This window comes from Astatotilapia calliptera, chromosome 10, assembly GCF_964374335.1.
Source record: "Astatotilapia calliptera chromosome 10, fAstCal68.1, whole genome shotgun sequence".
NCBI classification, from domain to species: domain Eukaryota; kingdom Metazoa; phylum Chordata; class Actinopteri; order Cichliformes; family Cichlidae; genus Astatotilapia; species Astatotilapia calliptera.
This window is the reverse complement of record NC_137431.1, coordinates 1,475,715-1,496,225: the sequence shown is the minus strand read 5'-3', so window position 1 is coordinate 1,496,225 and position 20,511 is coordinate 1,475,715. Positions and strand designations below refer to the sequence as shown.

General features: G+C 44.7%; 2 protein-coding genes across 2 annotated transcripts; both read right to left on the bottom strand.

Moving 5' to 3' along the window:
* Positions 1–5,543: 5,543 nt before the first annotated feature.
* c1qbp (complement component 1, q subcomponent binding protein) lies at positions 5,544–9,101 on the bottom strand. Its single transcript, XM_026182809.2, has 6 exons — positions 8,520–9,101; positions 7,918–8,068; positions 7,758–7,848; positions 6,490–6,585; positions 6,283–6,408; positions 5,544–6,182 (listed from the first exon to the last, which is right to left on the bottom strand). Exons 1-6 carry the CDS (start codon positions 8,770–8,772, stop codon positions 6,033–6,035), a joined length of 867 nt encoding a protein of 288 aa, XP_026038594.2. The 5' UTR covers positions 8,773–9,101; the 3' UTR covers positions 5,544–6,032.
* Positions 9,102–11,439: 2,338 nt separating this feature from the next.
* On the bottom strand, positions 11,440–16,613 carry dhx33 (DEAH (Asp-Glu-Ala-His) box polypeptide 33). The gene is made up of 12 exons (XM_026182291.2): positions 16,216–16,613; positions 15,794–15,954; positions 15,468–15,695; positions 15,186–15,356; positions 14,872–15,057; positions 14,657–14,768; positions 13,929–14,088; positions 13,747–13,835; positions 13,532–13,659; positions 13,230–13,433; positions 13,062–13,148; positions 11,440–12,791 (listed from the first exon to the last, which is right to left on the bottom strand). Exons 1-12 carry the CDS (start codon positions 16,424–16,426, stop codon positions 12,483–12,485), a joined length of 2,046 nt encoding a protein of 681 aa, XP_026038076.1. The 5' UTR covers positions 16,427–16,613; the 3' UTR covers positions 11,440–12,482.
* Positions 16,614–20,511: the final 3,898 nt, after the last annotated feature.

Genomic DNA, 20,511 nt, shown 5'->3' with positions numbered 1-20,511 from the left:
ATTTGTTGGGTGTCATTTACTGAATTCTGAAGAATATCTGCAATTAAACGGTTTATTCTTTTAACAAATAGGGGCCTCAGTAACACGTGGAAGGACCATACACAGCCACAACAGCCTGGCAACTCCTGGTCACGTACTGCGACTCAGCCAGTGTGTGACCAAGGTGGTGTTGGGTTTTAGTTTATTCCCAAAAGAAAAATTAAAAGATATTCTGTAGAAAACATCCAAGATGTCGGGCCTAAATACCCACATCATGAAGTTTTGCACTCAAGCTTGTATCTTCTTCTGATTCTACAAGTTCGTTTTTAGTTTAAGCTCAAGCCCCAAACAGTCATTTTATCCTGTTTTCCTACAACAGAAATATTTCTACACTTACACTTTTGACACTCACACTGTTCAATGCTTTTATTTTGAAATTTGTCAATCCAGGAAGCCAAATGGAAAACAAAGTACAGATTTTATTTGAAGAACAGAGTCAGCAAGTTTTTAGCCCATGAAACAGTTCAGCAAACAAAGCAACAAAAATGCGCTTTAGGAAGCAAAGTGTTTAAAATAGCGAATTACTGGTGAAAGACTCGCCCGAGTTTCCTTAATTTAATTTGTCCAGAAAGGAAACGTAAATCATGAGCCTGAGGAATGCTTGAAACTTTATGCAAAACACTCGTGGAGGGTGTGAACAGAAACCAAACAGCCAACAAACGGTATCCACTACGTGAAGAATGGCGCCATCTCGTGGCCTCCTTCTGTCACTACACCTTCAAAGATTTGTGAAAAATGCTTCAAAGTGACGTTTTTTCACCAGCAGAGCAGCTTCAGTCGATGACGTCACTGAAGAGCCAGAAAACTACCAAGTTAACCTGTGACGTTCATCATCATCATCGTTATATTTGGATAGTTGGTGGAGAAATATCAGTAAACAGTTGGCAGCGTTCCTCGCAGCATTCACTAGCGATTAGTCTACATTTTCTCCGCGTTTTTAAAGAGCTGAAAGACTTCACAGCATTTTTAAGGACTTTGTCATCACTCTGGACATTTTAAAAGTCTGAAACCAGTCAGCTAAAGTTTGAGAGCTGTGCTGCTTTAGTTTCCTCCAGACTGTTTTCATCCCAGAAGAATGGACAGAGGAGACGGACGAAGAGACAACCCGATTCAAAGTAAGAGCGTGATCGGTTGGAAGGCTACTGTTATTCCCCATAGGCAGTATCAAAAAGCTCCATACAGCTGTTATTCATGGGGTTCACGACAAAGCAAAGGTGTATACAGTTAATACTAATTCATATTTGGTGCCATAAGCATAAAAACGATGTAAATGCGATAAGAAAATTGTTATTATTTTTCACGTTGCATTAATGGTTGTCATCAAGAGACCCGCGATCTGTACATTACTCATCGGCTAGTAAGCCTTCTCTGGGATCGACTGGTAGTGACTCCACCCTCCACCAGGGGGCTTTCACGCGTTCTCCTCTTTGCATTAAACTACTGCATGACAGAGACAACTAAATATCACTCTGTGATTCTTTCCCCCTGTTTTCAGGGCTGTGACAGGAGTGTGGTCTCTCTGCAGTTTTTCTCGTGGATTATCTGACAGTTTGTTTCTACACATGAACGTTTCTCAAGTTTTAAGGCCTCAGTCACACAAGCCCAGAGGCTGCTCTGAGCCCTGAAATCATCTGTGTGGTACTGTGTATTTCCTGGTGCACTGGGAATACACGTCTCTTTATAAAAAGGATTTAGACTTTGCACTTAATTGTAACAATATCCTAATAATTTAGTTTAATAGTGCATTACAACAGTGAGTGAGGGCTGAGGAAAACTGACATGAGGACGTTTACACGTTGCTGCTCATCGACTGAAGCCTTTTTTATTTGAAGGAGCAAACACACTGTAATAAGTGTAGTGGGCGTATGTTTGTATATTCCCTATGTAGTTACTTTGCATAAATTGGAATTTGTGGACAGTTTTCTCATCATGTGAATGATAACAATAATATTTCTGTTTGTTGTTGTAGGGGTACCAGCTGATGAACTGGTTTTTGAACTGCAACAGCGTCCAGATGTTGAAGAGATTCACTCGATGGTCTGCTGCTTTCAATTCGGTCTATTGCGCGGCCTCTTAACTGAAGAAAACCTCCGTGTTCTGGGCCAAGTTATTAACCAACTGCAACAACATGATGAGGAGGAGGACAATCTTCGGAATGATGAGGAAGATGCTGATGTTCCAGCAGCAGGCATAGAAATAAATCCACCTCAGGAAGTAGAAGGACCCTGGGTCAATAACAGAGCAGAGATCCCAGCAGGAGAAATGGAAATAAACGCGGCCCAGCAAGCAGAAGATCCCATAGCTGAAGAAATGAGGCGGTTCTGGGATGATGAGGAGGCTGAGAGTGACAGCCTCTCAGCCTCCTCAGTGACACTGATAACAATGACAGTGATGATGATGGAGACATGATGGAGTCAGGATTGTGTTATTGCCCCCCAGCCCAGTACTGGGAGGTTCAAGGAGGAGACCAAGGGAGGAGGAGGATGATGAAGAGGAAGATGGGAGACCCAGAAAACAGTCCAAACACTGAATTTTGCTCCTGGACGCTCAGTGTTGCACCCATCCTCCAAACCCACTGTCCCCCATCCTAACAAACTGAATCTCGGCTTTCCCCCTCTGACGCACTGACTTCGTTTCCTGCCTCCAGCGACCTGTTCACCTGACTGCCACGTACCACCTGTGGATATCTGTTCAGCCTGTGACACACTATGATTGTGCATACAAGTGGAATACAACACGTGTGTGTTTCATACCACTGGTACCTTGTTAGGTGGTGATGATCGTGCTCTTACTGGTCGCAGTTATGGAGGGAGTGGTCCTATTGGTTGGCTCCCACATCAGGGAGGCGGGGTTGGGGCCTTCCTTGCATCATTAATATGGTTTGCCTGTCTTCCTCCCCTCAACCCTGACCGGTTGTGGCAGACAGCTGCCTCCCTGAGCCTGGTTCTGTGGAGGTTACTTCCTGTTTAAAGTGAGGTTTTCCTTCCTACTGTCACCAAATCCTTGCTCATAGGGCTCATCTGATTGTTGGGGGTTCTTTGTAATATTGATGGGGAGATGAAGACAGTGAAAGAAAAGGAAAAAACTGGAAGATATGCTCAGGAAGGAAGTCAGGAGGCTCCAAGAAGAGGTCATACAAATGGACGAGCTTTTCAAAGGTGCCTTAGAAAACTGGACTTGGGCTTGTTGCAGTGAACTGAAGTAACTAAACATTTTGTGAGTGTGTGCACTCACACTTAGGACCATATAATAATGAATATGTGCGTGCTGACAGTTGGGCAGCACGTCCTTACTCCACTCTGTGCTCGTGTGGGTCTGACCCTTTCACTCCTCTACTTTTTGTTGCCTTTTCGTCACGTCTGTCTTCGTGCGGAGCTGCCGTGTTCTCCGTCGTTTTGCACAGAACTGTTTTTGGGGCAAATAAAATGCAAGTGGGGATTAAAACTGCAGAATTAATGATTACCGGTGCTGGAAAGGCTTGATGCAGTGTTTTGATTTTGTTGCCACTCGTACCTACAATGCAATGCGCGAAAGTCACGTGGTCTGTCAGCGGTGGCTAGCTACACAGCTATGGTTAGCTACACAGCTATGGTTAGCATACCATAAACATAAAGAAGCTGGAGGATGAACGGTAACGGTTTCCCTTAAACCTGCACCTGCAGAGTTTTAGACACAGCACAAGCTTGTTAACGCTCAGAGTTTTAATAAATACAGCTCAGCTGCGAGCATTAAACAATCCGCCGTGTGTGGTTGCAGCAAAAGACTATCATTCAAATATTCCATCACACGACTGATAACACTGTATCAACCATCAGCTCAGCCACTTTGTCTTTTATTAGCTGCAGAAAATGTTTCCATCAAAATCTCTCCAACCCAGAGCCTTTGGTTGTTCACTGGTGCCTCACAGACGTGATTCTTTAGACTTGTGTGTGCGACTGTTTACTAAAATGAAAGAAGGCATGACAGCAGGGAAATGCAGCCTGTTCTCTTCCTTCTTCTTAATATTCAAAAGACATTTTAAGCAACAACTTATGGGCTCAAAATGTGGTCATAAATATTTTGTACTTGTAAATCAGGATTTGTATGTGTAAAAAAAAATTTGTGTGTGGACTTAGCCAAAAAACCCTGCAAGTTACAAGTACGAATTTTGACCCCATTTTTCTTCCTTTCATCTGATTGGTCAATGTCATGTCAATCACAAATGTAACAATCCAATCAGAGAACAGATGGGTTTGGCTGTCGGAGGGGCGCTTTTTTGAACTGCAGGTCTTTGAAGGGAATAAATGCCCTTTTACATGCCAACCCAGCGTTTTCCTTCATCACCACGAAGGAAAACAGTCTGTGGTCGTCCGAGTTTGGTGATGTTTGTGTCACAGGTCTACGTGTTTAATACAGGGACTTCCACAGCCTTTTCAACAGTGCTGCGGACCGCGGGGTGGGGGCGGGCAGTGTTTTGGAAATGACAGTCTTCATTACAAAGCTTTCTTCGTTATGAATTAGCATACATGTTTTTATTGAACATTTGAAGAACTAGCAAAAAAACCCCAGAAACTCTTGTAGAGGACATAAAGTCAGAGATAAGACAAGGAGCAGGTGCATCTAGTGCAGGTACTGATGCAAAAACCCACAGAGCCCAGCAGCCAGCAACAAATTCTGGATCCTTTGCTTTTAGTTAGCAGTTAGCATTAGCAGCACATCCTGCGTCTGATGTGAAAGGACTTTTATGCTGCGCCCTGTGACTCACAGCAATGGTCCCGGGTCAGCCCTGACTTTGTGTTAAACTAATCCTAAAGTAATAATAGTATTTCTAACCACTGATATAGCACAACTTTATCCTTTCAACAGCTACTGAAAGTTAGGGGACCTAGCTGCTATCGGATATTTATATAGCGATCCTCCAGCTTCAAACTGTATCACCCTTCAAGGACCTGCAGTTCAAAAAAGCGCCCCTCCGACAGCCAAACCCATCTGTTCTCTGATTGGATTGTTACATTTGTGATCGACATGACATTCACCAATCAGATGAAAGGAAGAAAAATAGGGTCAAAATTCGTACTTGTAACTTGCAGGGTTTTTTTTGGCTAAGTCCACACACAAATCTTTGTTACGCACACACAAATTCTTTTTACACATACGAAACTGATTTACAAGTACAAAATATTTATGACCACATTTTGAGCCCATAACAACTTAACTGACTTAAAACTTGGATTACTTTCTGTTCAGGGGCCAAAAGTAACGAGTTTTTAAAAATGTTGTCTAGAAACAAATATCTGTATCTGAATATGCATGAAGCTGCAGGCAATCGACACATTTCTGTTACTTTGTAACCAGAACGCTACTGACCAAGCAAGAGCTCAAAATATCAGGTGCTTGACGGGTCTTAGCTGTGTGTGCCTGCTGGTGACAGTGTCAAAAACTAGTTTATGAATTAAAATGACTTTTTAGTGCATGAAATAAAGTCACACTGTATGAATACATGTAAAAATGAAAATAGACAAACGTACTGTATTAAACCGTTTTATTGAACAGCGCCGTTCCTTCCTCTGACCAACATGATTCACATTCAGTAAGGCCACACACTCTGCTCAGCCAGCCACACTTTAGACTCAAAGCCAGGTGGTCACGCTTTAAAATCAGAGGCTGTCACACTTACACCAAAGAGATGATTTTTATTGAAATGTTCAACGTCTCACTTTGACAAATTGTCCCATTACTGGCTTGAGAACTGTTAGAATATTTAAATATTGACTGCAACAAAGCAGATTATACACATGACCACAACTTGTAATTCTTTTCATACATTTGTGTCTGAACCTCAAGTTACAGAAAAATAGCGTCACAAAAAGCACATCTGCAGCCACGTGACAGCTGCTGGCCGATGGCATCATCAGTCTTTTAGGGTCATCAAACATATCGATGGACCGCCGAGTGCTTTAGTCTTACTGTACCCTCTCACCTCGAACTCTCCCAGAATGTGCACTGAAGTAAGGTTAATTACATTTGACAAAGCCTTGGAGGTCTTCCAGGAACTTGATGTACTCTTGATGCTCGATGGCCGTGCTCAGCTCCGTGAGCTCATCGGCGAAGGTGTTGTCGACCCCACGGTCAGCCAGGAAGTCCATCAGATGGTCATACAGGGCCTGAGAAACAGTACAAGAAAGTAAGCAACCTTGAACACAGCGTTGGTTTCAGTGACTGTTATAATTGAACCGTTGCTGTGTGTACTGCCTCGGCTCTCACCCAGTCCAAAGAGTCTGTGTTGAGGTTGTAGCTCGTCTCCTTCCACTCTGAATCTCCCTGTGGCTGAAAACTGACCTCTCGAATGGCAAAGATGTCGCTCTCCTCTTCTCCCTCACCGTGACTCATCTACAAAATACAAATTGTTCAGTATTGAGCACTGTACTGCTCCTACTGGCAATATTAGACATTCATTTTATTTGACTTTACCTCATCTTCAGGGAAATGGCAGTCGAACACCAGGGAATGTTTGGCAGCCTGCTTTGTCACTTCAACAACAAAGTTGGGTGTTGATACAATCTCCGGCTGCAAAAAGGGGGAAAAAGCTTAATACGTGAAACGTTAAGGTTAAAAACGTCAGTGTGTAAGGCAGGAGCCGCCTACGGCGCTGTGCAAGCGTTTAAGTGTTGTTAGGAAATGAGCAAATGGAGGAGGCGTTTATTGAAACGAGTGCAGACATGAAAACACAGTAAACTAATATGAAAACAGTGTAGAAGACAAACTTACGAGTTCATACAACTCTAATGAGCCTGAAAGTCAATATTTCGTCTTTATTCTTCAACTCAGCTTTTGTTGCGTTTGACGAGCGCGCTAACAGAGATGTTTTCCATCTCATGGACTAACAAAAGGCCATCTTATCTAATATTAGCACTGCTGGCTGAAATGCAGCCTCCACTGTTTTACAGTCGGAGCCTGTTTTCCCTCTCCTGACCTTTTCTGTACGTACCGACTATGATTTGAAAGAAAACTCTCACATTTAGATTCCTCACTAATGTTCAACAGCTTCTTGAGAGCCAGCCTTTCACTTCATTTCTGATGAGGTCGCAGTAGATAAACAAACTTCTCTCGTGTTCTCTGTCAAATCTTTGCTGTATTTTTTCATCCATTTCTTAAGGACGCAGCTTTCAGACACTCTTCATCTGCTGTAGATAGTTTAGGGCACGAGTGTCAAACTGCAGGCCTCGAGGGCTGGTGATCCAACACAGCTGATTTAAATGGCTAAATGACCTCCTCCACATGTCTTGAAGTTCTCCAGAGGCCTGGTAACGAACTAATCACTTGATGCAGGGTGATATCTAAGACCTGCAGGACACTGGCCCCCGAGGCCTGGAGTTGGACCCCCCTGGTTTAGGCCTATCACTTGTTGTCCAGTTTCCTCAGATGTTTTTAAAAGGCCATATTGCACAACATGCTGCAATGACAGCTCTTTGGGAATCATCTTGTTGTTGCAGAAATACAATGTTTAACCTGTCAAACTGCGTCCAACCATCGCTGGCGTGTTTTTCACAGTTTCTACTAAAGAAATGGGAATAAATGTTTTTGTGACAGGCTGCTAGCAACGAAGTGCTTAAAGATACAAGTTTAAGTTCTTTTCTAAATCGTCTGTTGTCTTTCGTAGGCGTCTTTGGTTATGTTTGAATGACACACAGGTCAGTGTTAAAAAGCTTAACCTCGTCAAACCACTGGCTGTGCCTCACCTCCTCTTCTGCTGATTTCTGCTGTGTCTGTTCCACTTCTTCCTCAAAGTTGGGAGGAATGCTGTTGTTGACGTTGAATGTGACCGTGACTCTGTGAAGAGCAGAAATACGGTGAGCTGGTCTGTCACGCCACGCTGCCCACACATTTTAGCAGACTTACTTTTCTCCAGAAACACTTCTTGTGAGTTTAGCCTCTGTGCCATTCATCTCCAGCTCCCATCCTCCAGACACCTTAGGAAGACTTTTGTTTTTCTGGATCTTCTTCTCTTCTTTGATTTCATCAGACAGGAAGTCGCCAAAAGCTTTGTCACCTGAACAAAGAGGTTATGGTTTCATCATGAGACGTGATGCAGTTTGTTTAAAGGTTTCATTTTGACAATTAAATTGACCATCGAGGCTGATTCTAACATTTTACACAACACACGGGTGCTGGTAAGACTGCTGAAAATGAAACATCTGCTTTGTGGCTGTCCAAAAACTTCTCGTTTGACACTATGAACAGTCCTACACGTGTCACGTGTGCTGAATGATCAAAGACTATTGGCAGGTTCAGAGCCTTTTTCAGTGACAGCCACTAATCACAGTTTAAGGTGAAAGACTCCGAAGATGCTGATCTCAGTCTATAACGATCGTTAAACAATCTTTTTACCCCTTTAAATTGTAAAGGACGTGTTGATCCAAGCAGTCCAAGTTGCCGGATCCATCTAATGTTACGTTTATTGGCTGCCTGGCTTGTATAAAGCAGATTAAACCAAACGTCACCTTCTGTGTGCAGTCCTCCACAGCCACACGACACCGACGGACTCAACACCTTGGAGCTGAAGAGTTTGGGCCTGTATCCAGACGAGGCTCCGTTATTACTTAACATCCAGAGAGACCGGGTGAAGGGCCGAGTTATTGCCGAACTCGGAGAGCGCAGTGCCGGGTAGCTGAGGGGCAGAACTCGCGCTGCGGAGGTGCTGGCTGAAGAAAGGCGAGCAGCTGCTCCCACCGCACGGACGACTGACTTTAGCATGATTGTACAAAAACACCACGACCTGTCACGACAGAATCAATGCGCTCAGTGCCGCACAGCTAACTGTGAACACCGGTTACCGACGCTGCTTCTAGAAGACGCCGACAGCACGTGTGGAAGGACACATTGACCCAGATACTCTTTGCGCCGGAAGTAATACTCTAAAAGCGAAAGACACGAAACAGCAATTTTAAATATTAAAAAACTACACAGAATACGACAAAAAGGACTATAACAGGAAAAATAAATAATAAATAAACTAATTAAAGTTATTTGGAAAAATTACGTGTGTGTAGACGATTGTCTACACATCAGCGCCCCCTGCAGTTCAAATCAGCGAGCGCAGAGGGCGCTGCAGCTTTTTACAGTGTGGCTACAAATCTAAAACTTCACGCTGTGACACTAAAACAGAAACGCTTACAAATACATATTTAAGGAGATTAAGTGCAAAAATATCTGCGTGCAGGGGCGAGATTTAATAAGGCTTTGCTCCAGAGTTAAACCCCGTTTTGGCTTAAAAACTGTCAAGATTCAATAAAATAGTCCCAGCCTCAGTTCTGCTACTGAAAAGCTGGAAGGGGTTTATTTCGATTGGTTTACCGTAGTGCATTTGTAGGAATTTCCCTTTTCAGTGTGTGTGTGCATACATGATCGACTGAGGTTCCTAAGGACGGGATTGCATCAGCCAAAGTAAAACAGACACTTCGCTGATCAGGTGCATCATGTGAATCCCTCCCGCCAGCAGATGGAGCTGCTTTCCAGTGTTTCAACAGCCCGCAGACAGCGTCTGTGAACCTGTCTTTGAACGGCAGCAGGGAGATCCTGTGTACTGAAGTGACTCAATGAACAGTCAAAGTCTTGAGACGCTTCTCATTTCCGTTTTGCTACTACAATGGGAAATAAGTCCATTGAAACATAAACGCAAATACATGAGGCAAAAACAGAGTTTGTGCACTTCTAATGAGCTTGAAAGTCCAAATATTTGGTATGAACACTTTATTCTTCATCACAACCTAAACTCTCTTAGACAAGTCTTGCCATTTCTTTGAGTAGTCTTCAGGAAGAGTCGTCCGGGCTTCTTAACGGACATTCAAAGCTCTTCTTTGCATGTTGGCTGCTTCACTGCTTCAGCGATGGAGACGTCAGGCCACGACTGATGGTGCGCTGTTGCGTGCTTTTCTATCCAGGTCTACTTTTACTGCATTGGCAGAGTGTTTGTGACCAATATCATGCTAAAAAACAAACACACTACTCTTCTGATAGTATTGCATGGTGGGTCAAAATCATAACTCCATCATAACACAAGAGCCCCTGGAGGAAATGTCATCTTTGGCATTTTCTGTTGATTCAAATAAAGAAATGGGAGCGAATGATATAGTAACACAGCGTCTAAAGATATGACAGGTTGTATGTGGAGACAACACTGGCTTCTCCCTCAAAGTTATGCAAAGTGTTGGCTGTTTAAGAGACTTGAATAATAATTAGACTCATGCCTAATGTTGAACACCTCAAAAACTGTCAGTATGTATTTTTCAAAACGCCCCTTAAACTTGAAGCAGTCAAACATATTCCTGGATGGAGTAGAGCTTGAATTAGCTCCAGAATTTAAATATCTTGGGGTCATTCTAGACCCAACATTATCCTTCAAGAGTCACATAAAGTGTCCCAGGTACTTAAATTTAATAATCGAAATTTTAATCATATACGTAATAATTTAAATATGAATGTTGCAAAAACTTATTTTTACTCAGTGATCATCTCTCATATGGACTATTGTTTGACGTCCTGGTCACTTGCTTGTCCAACAACACTTAAAACTATTGAAAACATTTATAAAAGAAGTTTAAAACTACTTGACAAAAAACCGACCTCCCACCACTGTCATGTGTTAAAAAAACAGAAATTACTGAACTTCAATAACTTAGTGAAACTTAAAAGAGTTTAATATATAAAGTCTTACACTCCTTTGCTCCACCACCACTAAAGCAGTTCATTAGGCATAAAGAAAGCTCAGACAGGACCACTCGAGCTTTAATCTGAGGAGACGTGTTTATACCCCACAGACGGACAGCATTTGGGCAGAACGTCCTCTCTGTCCAGGAGGCCATCTGTGGAACAGTCTTCCTCAACCCATTAGAGAATGCTCGACATTCAATTTGTTTAAGGCAAAGGTTAAAAACTGGTTATGGACAAATCAAGTGTGTGATCATGTATGAGTTGTCTAGTTTTAATGTTTTATTTGGGAACAGAATGGTGTGTGTGTGTAAGTTTGGTGATGGAGTTTTTATTATGAATGAATGATGAATTTTTATGAATTATGTCTATTTTTTATGTTTAAGGACAACAGATGGAAATTAGCCCTTGGCTATAATCTGGTATGTTTACATTCATGTAAATTTTTTTTTTACATTTATGTTCATTAACATGCTCTGTCCTAAATAAATAAATAAATAAATTTAAAAAACCCAAAACGTTCCTTTGAAAATGGTCAGAACTGAAAATGAGTGAAAAAGCATCCAACGGAGAACTTAGCCTGGAGAACTATTGCTCAAAAGCACTTAGGTCGTCTGCTTGGAAGCAAAATGTTTTTAAAAACGAGGTGGCTCAAGACTTTCGCACAGTGCTTAAACCATACTATGGCCATAACACAACAACACTAAACACATGTTAGAACCTGACTGACGTGTGCCGAGTCAGGTGGATTCGTTTTTATTAGAATATGTAACAAACATGTATTAGGATCAGATGATCCACGCAGAGAGGAGCCCCGGCAGGCGTGCATTCGTTCCAATAAACTTCATGCAGATCAGATCTTTTGATAATTCTCTAAAGCATTCAGCGTTTGACTACAAAGTTAGAAACTGTGTATTTTATTCAGGTTATATTTTACAATCCTGAGTCCAACGTGTAAAAAAAAGACACTCCGTCCTGTTCATCAACACGGCGTCATTTACATTCTACGAAGCGTGACGGAGCCGCACGCGTCTGCACGTACGTGTGGTGACTGCGTGGGCATCTGCACGACCAACAGCAACAAGCAGAACCTGGAGAGGAAGGCATGCTGGACGGTGACACGACTGCAGATGGGAAGAAGAGCATGCACGAGCTAACAAGGCTGTGTAAGTGAAACCATGTCAGTGTGACACGCTGCGTTTGTTTTTCATGTTGTGAATAAGGGAACAGCTGACAGTAGACTGAAACAAATCTACTTTGACTGCATAAAGAAACCCCTGTAAGACCACTTCATGTAGACCCCAAACAATCAGAGTGCTTTTCTTAGCTCCTGAAAAACTCATCCTTCAGAGTAGAGCAGCCACTGATCTGTCTGCTGTAGCGTTTTCATGGCTATTTGGTAGCAATGAAGAAGAACATGGTGGAGAACAGCCCCGTGCTGTGCTCCTTTGAGGTTACCTGTGCTGTGTAAATGCATGCAACTACTGATAGAATCAAAGCAAGACACTTCAAAGCAAACTGGCTTTTCAGGCCAACCGTGTGGCTAAATGACGAGAAGAAGAAATTACGGCTCATAAAATTGGAATGACAGTCCGGAGGAAGTCAAGCTTCGATATGCAGACTTCTGCTTCAGTGACACATGCCCAAAGCTTGTCAACTGGGAGGTAGTGAAATCCAGAGTAGTTTACGACACAGCGGACGTTCTGCACCAACTTGCAATAAGAGTCTTTGTGGCAGGCGGCCCGTTTCTTTGTTGGTTAGCTCTTGTTGAGGTGGAGCTTGCGGCCAAAGTACTCGGGCGCTGCATCCAGCAGCCAGTCGGCGTCGACCAAACAGAGGTCTCTCATGTAGCAGCGGGAGGTGTGCAGCAGCTCGTTGAAGACCACGTACGCTGGCTTGGCCTGGAAAAGGACGGAGGACGGGTGGATGGCCACGGGCTGGTGGGTGTCTAGAGCCAAGTAGCTGCCGTCGGGCTGCAGCTCTGCAGCGTTGACAAACATCCCGTGGGCAAGGCAGCGGCGAACGCTCGCCGTGTCTGCTCCACACGATTCCAGTTTCAGGTTCAGCTGGGAAAACAAGACGTGACTTATTAGACAGGTCACATGACTTCACCGCAGAGACGCACAAAGACAGGTGTGCAGCAGAGATCAAGGAGGAAAGCACCCATTCATCAACTCGCTGTTTTCAAAATAGCCCCGGAGGCGTTAGCCTGTGAGATGATGCACATTCATAATAATATTTACACATTAAATGTTAATAAATACTCTGTAGTTGATCAGGATAAACAGCGATTCCTGGGAGAATCCCTGTGTGCTGGCAGAGGTCAGCAGATGTACCTTAAGGCAGATTTCTTTAAGTTGTGCCTGGACGTCTTTCACGAGGCCCATGTTCCTGCTGTTGACAAAGTTCTCCCGACACCACTCCTACAGCAGCAGAGATCACGTGACAGCTCAGCAGCACGATTTCATCTATGTATTTTCACTAGTTGTGTTCATCGCACCCACCTTGTTGCCACCGACTTTCTTGAACGCTCTGTAAATGTTTAGCAGCGTCATGTGGTCTCCTTCACTGGACATGAACTTCTTGCGCACTGCAAGCACCTCGTCCCGCCGGGCCGGAGGGTTGTACAGCACGGTGTCCACAGACAGCAGCGACACGATGCTCAAAATCTCCTCGGAACACGAGTAGTCCGGGGACAGCAGGATGGTCTGCGGCGTGGAGCAAACAGAGGGGTCTGCTTGTGAGCTGACACTTTGTCTTTGACTAAATGTACAAAGAATATCAGAGCAGAACCAGCAGGATTTACTTTGGCATATCTGGGCTCCAGAGGGAAGCTCGCCATCTTCTTTCCCAGAGTGGTTAGGAAAACCTGCCCGTCCTTCTTCTCCACAGCTCCCAACAGCTCCAAATGATCCACAGCAGAACGGATGGCCTCTGGTGGGAAACACAAAGCACTACTACAGCTAACTCTGCATCGCTTACCGGAGGACCAGAGGGGATTCCTGACTGACAGCATCTTACCTGGAGAAGGCTTGGACATGAAATCAAAGTTTGTCACGTCTGGAATCCCCAGAGCCATGAGCTGCAGCATCACACCTGCCAAGTTACACCTGCGGGTGAGAAGCATCACACACAGCTAAATCAATGAGACACGTGAGGTGGATTTTTACTATCACGCGTGTAGAGCAGACTCCACAGCCTACCTCTGAATCTCAGGAACAGTCGTGGGGACGAGGTTGTCAAATTCCTGCTCAGTGTAAAGACGATAGCAGAAGCCAGAGTCCTCCCTGCCAGCCCGGCCTGCTCGCTGCCACGCCTGCGCTTTGGAAACACGCTGCACCGCCAACACCTCCAGGCCGCTGTCTGAGAGTCACATCATGTGCGCTGTTAGGAGAACACCTTATCTGTGCCGTTCAATTTAGGATCACGGGGGAGGGCTCGACTTCTTTCAAAGGGTCACAAGCCAAACAAATATTTTTACACATCTAAATGATCCTTACAGCAAAAAAACCCTGGAAACCACATTTTTTCCCCATTTGTGGGTTTTTTTCCATCCATCTATCTTCTGCTGCTTATCCAGAGCCGGTCACAGGGGCAGCAGCCCAACCGAGGGACCAGACTAAGAACAATTCAGAAGAAGCCCATCGAGGGAACAGTTCCCCCTGCCCGGGATAGGGTTACCGGGGCCCTGCCCTGGAGCCAGGCCCGGGGAGGGTGCCTGCGGGCGAGCGTCTGGTGGCTGGGCCTAAATCCATGTGGCACAGTGTGAAAAAGGGACACGGACCCATCTTCCTGCAGGCCCACTACCCGCAGGAGGCGCTGCAGGGGTCGGGTGCACCGTGTTTCCCCCCCCTTAGTATTAAATGGAAAGACTCAAGCACAAGTATTTCTCTCTGCGTGATTTGTGAATTTGCAATCTGAATCTTCTCACCTGGATTGAAGCGTTTGGCCTTCACCATCCCCGTGTCTATGACGTATTTGATCCCAGAGATTGTAACTGATGTCTCGGCGATGTTTGTGGAGAGAATGACTTTCCTGCAGCCCTGGAGAGAAAAACGTTTGCAAGACTTACAACATGATGCTGAATGTCTAAATCAGAAGATACTGCTGAGAGCAGCAGTGTGAGATGTTGAGACATGTTTGTACCTTTGGAGCTGGCAGGAAGACCCTGAGCTGCTGTGTTGGGGGCAGAGATGCATATAGTGGGATAACTACCATCGGGCCACAGCTGTCAGGCAGATGCTTGGCGATGTCCCGACACGTCCTCGCCAGTGCCTCAATCTCCTCCTGGCCCGTCATGAAGACTAAGATGTCGTGTGATGAAGGAGCCTCCTGCATGACCGTGTGTGGAAAATCGTCATCACGACAGAACGTAACCTGTGTTTCCAATAATGATGCTAAGAAGAGCGGTGCGTTTGTTTGGCTTCATCTAAACTGGAAATAGGAGACACAGAAACTACCTGATGGATCTGGAAGATGGAGACCAGAGCAGCCTGCAGGTAGTCTGACTGTGGCTGTTTGGTGTAGTAGATCTGAATGGGGTGCTGCCTGCCTTCCAAGTACAACACGGGGGACTTGTTGAAGTACTCGGAGAACAGATCCACATCCATCGTGGCCGACATCACTATGACCTGTGGAGGTTAGGACACCAGGTGCAGGCTTTAGAGCAGATGCAGTGAGGCGATTCACACTGCGTTTACTAGAAACGCCGAAGTCACAACACGTGTGAACTTTGCTCCTACCTTCAAGGGAATCTTGTTAAGCTCCTTGCGCCTGCGCTGAGCCGTCTTAACCACACCAAAGAGCACGTCGGTGTGCACAGTGCGCTCATGAGCTTCATCCAGGACCACCACAGTGTAGCGCAGCAGCAGGGGGTCTCCGATGGCCTCGCGCAGGAGCATACCATCAGTCATGAACTTCAGCTTTGTCTCAGGGGAGGTGACATCCTCGAAACGCACCGTGTAGCCAACCTAAGAGGAAGCAACAGAAACACAGCGCAGACGTCAACAACGCAGAGGCATCAACTCCGGTGTCCACAGCAGACGGGAATCCCGTTTATCGTGAGTACCAGCTTCCCCAGCTGAGTCCTCTTCTCCTCTGCCACCCTTCCTGCCAGTGAGATGGCAGCAACTCTTCGGGGCTGAGTGATAGCGATCATGCCCAGCCGCCCGATGCCAGCCTCGTACAGATACTGAGGGATCTGAGTGGTCTTCCCAGAGCCGGTCTCACCTGCCGGATCACACAGGACTGAGTTATCTGACACATACAGATACAGGGCGGAGCCCAAAGCAAACTTTAACTCTATTTATATATTTAACGTTGCATACTTTTGATTATCACGTGGGCAGAAATAACAGAAGACACATGTCTGTGAAGAGACGTTAGCCAGACTTTCTACCCACAAACCCAACACAAAATAGGCAGTTTAAGATAAACTACAGAGTATAGTGTTGTTCACGTGTGCGGCTGGCTGTAGCTGTGAACACTCACCTATGAGGACAGCACCGTGCAGCTGCCTCAGCTGGCTCAGGAGCTGAGGCTTCGCTTGATAGATGGGAAGCTGCTTCCTCTGGACGTCTATCGGAGTGCTCGCATTTCCCTTTCTAGGCAGCAGCATTCCAGGCTTGTTCTTATCGAGGCGGAAAAACACGGATCCCGGCTTGAATCTTTTAGCCGGAGGAGGGTCGGGGTCGTGAGGCATGTTCTGGAAAAAGTGACTGTGGGAGCGAAACCGCCGAGGGCCCTTTTTCAGATTGTTTCACGCCAGAAATGAAGAAAATAAAGTTGTTTTCATACTCGCTGCCAGACCAGCGAGCGGCACTGCGGATGTTTTGCTACCTCGGCAAAAAAAACCTTCCCACGTGGTCGGCGCAGAGGTTTGACGTCATAGGTCGCGTTTATAGCACGTAGTAACATACGTCCTGTACTGGCGCACAGCCCTTTGACCTCCTGGACATATCCATACAGTTTGCCTTTACTACACCGGCCACGTTATTAGGTACAGCTATTCAACTGTCTTTAAGGGCAGCAAGCGACTGAGTTCACCTCAGTGACTTTGAACGCGGCATGGCTGTTGGTGGCAGCATCAGCAGCTGAGAGCAAAACATCCAGTGAGCGGCAGCTGATAGAGATTTCAGAGGAGAAAGATGGAGCCACTCCTTACATCATAAATGATGTAAGACAGGAGGTTGGCATCATGGATGTGCAGCCGACAAATCTGCGGCAGCTGTGTGACGCCATCATGTCTGTATGAACCAGCATCTCTGAGGAATGAATCTGTGCCACAGTTTAAACAGTTCTCAAGGCAATAGGTGTGTCTTAGGGAGTATATAGCAGACACCAGTGTGACTTAAACTGCAGTATAAGCAATACAAGAGTGCTCTACAAAACAGGATATATACACACTTTACACTTCTTAGTCCATTAACATCACTCTAGTTTGGAGGACATGAAACAATAAATGAGATGGGAGCGACTGCAACAATTTTTTTTTAACGTTACTCACTTCCTGTGGTGAAAAGCACTTTATTTCTACAGGTGCGGCGCTCCTCACTGTTCCTCAGTGTCCTTCGGTTTCTCACCGCCTGCGTTGTTACTGCCACTCAAACTCTGACAGCTAGTATCACCCTAAAGGTCAGACTAACACTAACTTTACGAGCACGAGTTTGCGTGAGATGAAAATCTGTGGATTATATAGTAAAAATGGATTAATTGATAAACAAAGACATGTCATTAATAACCAGGATTGTACCAAGATCTTATTAACGTAGTCAGCTTATCAAAACACTACGTAACCACGGCTTTTAGGCATTTGGGAATTTCTTTTTTAAATCACTGAGGGGCAACTGACAGATTATTGATGTCAGGAGCTGATGGGACTGTTTTCCTGTGGGCTGAGATTCATGTGGATTCAGCCGGAGTCAGTCAGAGGAGAACTACACTCTTCCAAATTTCACCGTATAAACCTGACATCTGTTCTCAAAACACGAGCTGTGCAAAGTGCAGAAGAACACAAACCCGATCCAGAGCCGTCCGTGTGTGATGAAGAAACGGTTACTGTGCCACTCTTATTTCTAGCTCCAAAAGTCCGTGGTCAGTCATTAAAGTCAGTATTAATATTACAACATGCAGACAGAATCATGAACAGCCCCACTGACACACATGTCAACATCAGTGATGGGATTTTTTTAGAGAGCCGGCTCTTTCTTCAGGTTGTTTTGTTGCTTTAATTAATTTATTATCAACAACAATAAAAATATGCACAACATGAAATACTAATGTAAAAAAAGTTTTTTATTTATATATGTTTATTATATAAATATGCTTTTATTTATTCACTCCACCTAAAATTAAAAAAATACATTATAAAATACAAAAACCAACTATTTACAGTTCAACTTTGGACCATTTAAATTTTCAGCTTTTTCCTTTTAAATAAATTTAAAGTGAAACAACACAAAACACTGCAAACCACAACACAATGAAATATAAATTAATGTGCAAAACAAAAAGAAGATGTGTGTTCTCTGTCAGACAGGCCTGGGAGGATTTTTTGGGAGCGTGTTTTCCTGCTTGGAATTACATACATAGGATTCCGTGCATGAATAAACTTTCTGAATCCTTTATCATCCACAACTGAAAATAGTTGGAAATCAAGTGCAATCGTTTTCAGGTCTTTATCAGCTGAGTTGTGTCTTGCTGGGTCACAGACTTCTGCAAAAACGCTCTCATAGAGCTCTGGGTTGGTTTAGGTGGTGATGGTGGTGTACTGCAAGATGCTGTAGATGCAGCAGCAGCAGGTGCATTAGACACACTGGCATCTTCGTTAATATCACACTCAGCTGATTGTGTTTCATCTTCCCCTTGCACTGATGGGTGGACAGTTCTCAGGAGCCTGTGCAGGTTGTTTGTGGCTCGGCTCAAGATTGAAAATCTATTTCTATCTGGAATTTTATAGACAACACAGAGGCCGAGTGTAGAGTCTGCAAGAACAGCATATCATAAAGAATCTAAAGAGACTGGGAATTCCCATCACTAGTTCTTATAGATCCCCCAGATAGCAGGAGGACATTGAACTGATGCTGATTAAACATTAATTGAATGAATATTTGCTATCTGGGCTGTGTGTGATAATGCTGTTTCAGCTGCTCCCTTACTAACAAGAGGTCGTCACAGCGAGCAGCTCCCATGTTCGATTTGTAGATGTTTAAATCGGACGCACTTCCTGACGCAAGCCCAAAGGAATTTGTCTCCTTTCCCGGGAGCGAATCGTGGCTCTTGCCCCGACAAGCAAGAAAAAAAGTTACCCTCTGGATAACTTTATCCCACTGACTTGTTCTACATTGATGATTGCTTTGTGGAGGCTTTACTCTCATTAGTGCCTTCTCTCCACTGTCTTCAGTCCTCCTCAGCTGCAACTGGAACATGAAGGAGGATCATTTAAATACCTGTTTGTTGTCTTCACATCTTAGACCAGTTATTAAATACAGTCAGCTGTAAACAAACCCTTCACCTTTTCTCTGTGCGTGATGGTGGTAATGTGGACCACGAGGCAGACAAAGAGCTGAACATGTTAAAGAACTAACCTTTATTTGATGCTTCACAAGCGCCTGACACAAAACAAGTCCATGAATGAATCCCAGACCAGGTAGAGAAGCAGACACCACAACAAAGAACACATGCAAACTAAAGCCCTACACACAGGTGCCTAATGTGTGTGTGTGTGTGTGGGGGGGGTTGGATATGAACTGTAACCAAAAGCAGAACCTGTGTAACTAAACTCAAAGAGCCTGAGACTATACTGAACCAGCAGAAGTCAGAATAACGCAACATTCAGCAAACAGAGTCGTGGTGCTTTCATCACGGGTGCTGTGACAGGAAGCCATGAAACACAGCTGCCGTGCTCACTGTCCCCACCTGTGCCTCGTTCCCACCTGTGGGTTCACGTGTCTCCTGTCAGTGCACAGTGTTGTCCCCTCCTCCCGTGTTCACCCTCCCATTACCATTTTGTGGAATTTGTGCTTCTGTCTTTGTGCTTCTTCCGGTTAGTCTGCCCGCCACGGCGTCCTCCATCACCAGCCATAACCCTGCGGGCTACTTTTACATGCACTGGTCTCATTATTTGAAGGTTTGGCCACGTTTCTCATGAGAGTTCACTGCTCCAACAGCACGTACGTGAGGCAGAGGAGAAGAAAAACAGCAACGGGAACTAGTTCAGTGAAGATAGTTAGTTCAGGCATGCAGTCAGCACTAATCCTTTCTACGCAGTCATTCACGAGTCGTGACTTCAGTCTGTCTCTGCCAATTACTGTCAGTCTGAGGCTCATCCAGCCCCTCCTGTTCGTGGTGCGTTCATTCATTCACATATTGTGACGCTCAGCCTCAGTCTCGGGGTTGTTCTGGAGCACAGGAGTCAGGGCCACACTGCATGTCACCCTGGGAAAACATTCATTTGACTCTGGAAAAGTGCCTGAATTATAAAGTGATCTGACGCTCGCTCTTGTTTCTCAGTCATTTATCCACCAGTGTGCCTATAAAAACAGCAGTTTGTGCCAATTGTGCTAACAGAGCGTTTCATTTAATACTTTGATTGTCATGCAGCCCTTTTTTTGCAAAATCCTTAAAATCCTTCCAAATCCTTGCAATCCCACTAAATTCTATGCATGGCATTTTGTGGCGATTCCCAGCATGTACTCGTGTCTTTTAGATTTAACCAGATTTAGATTTGGATTTGACTCCAGACGAGATGCCCCCGTTTATTTATATCGGGAGCGAGAAGGCAAGAAA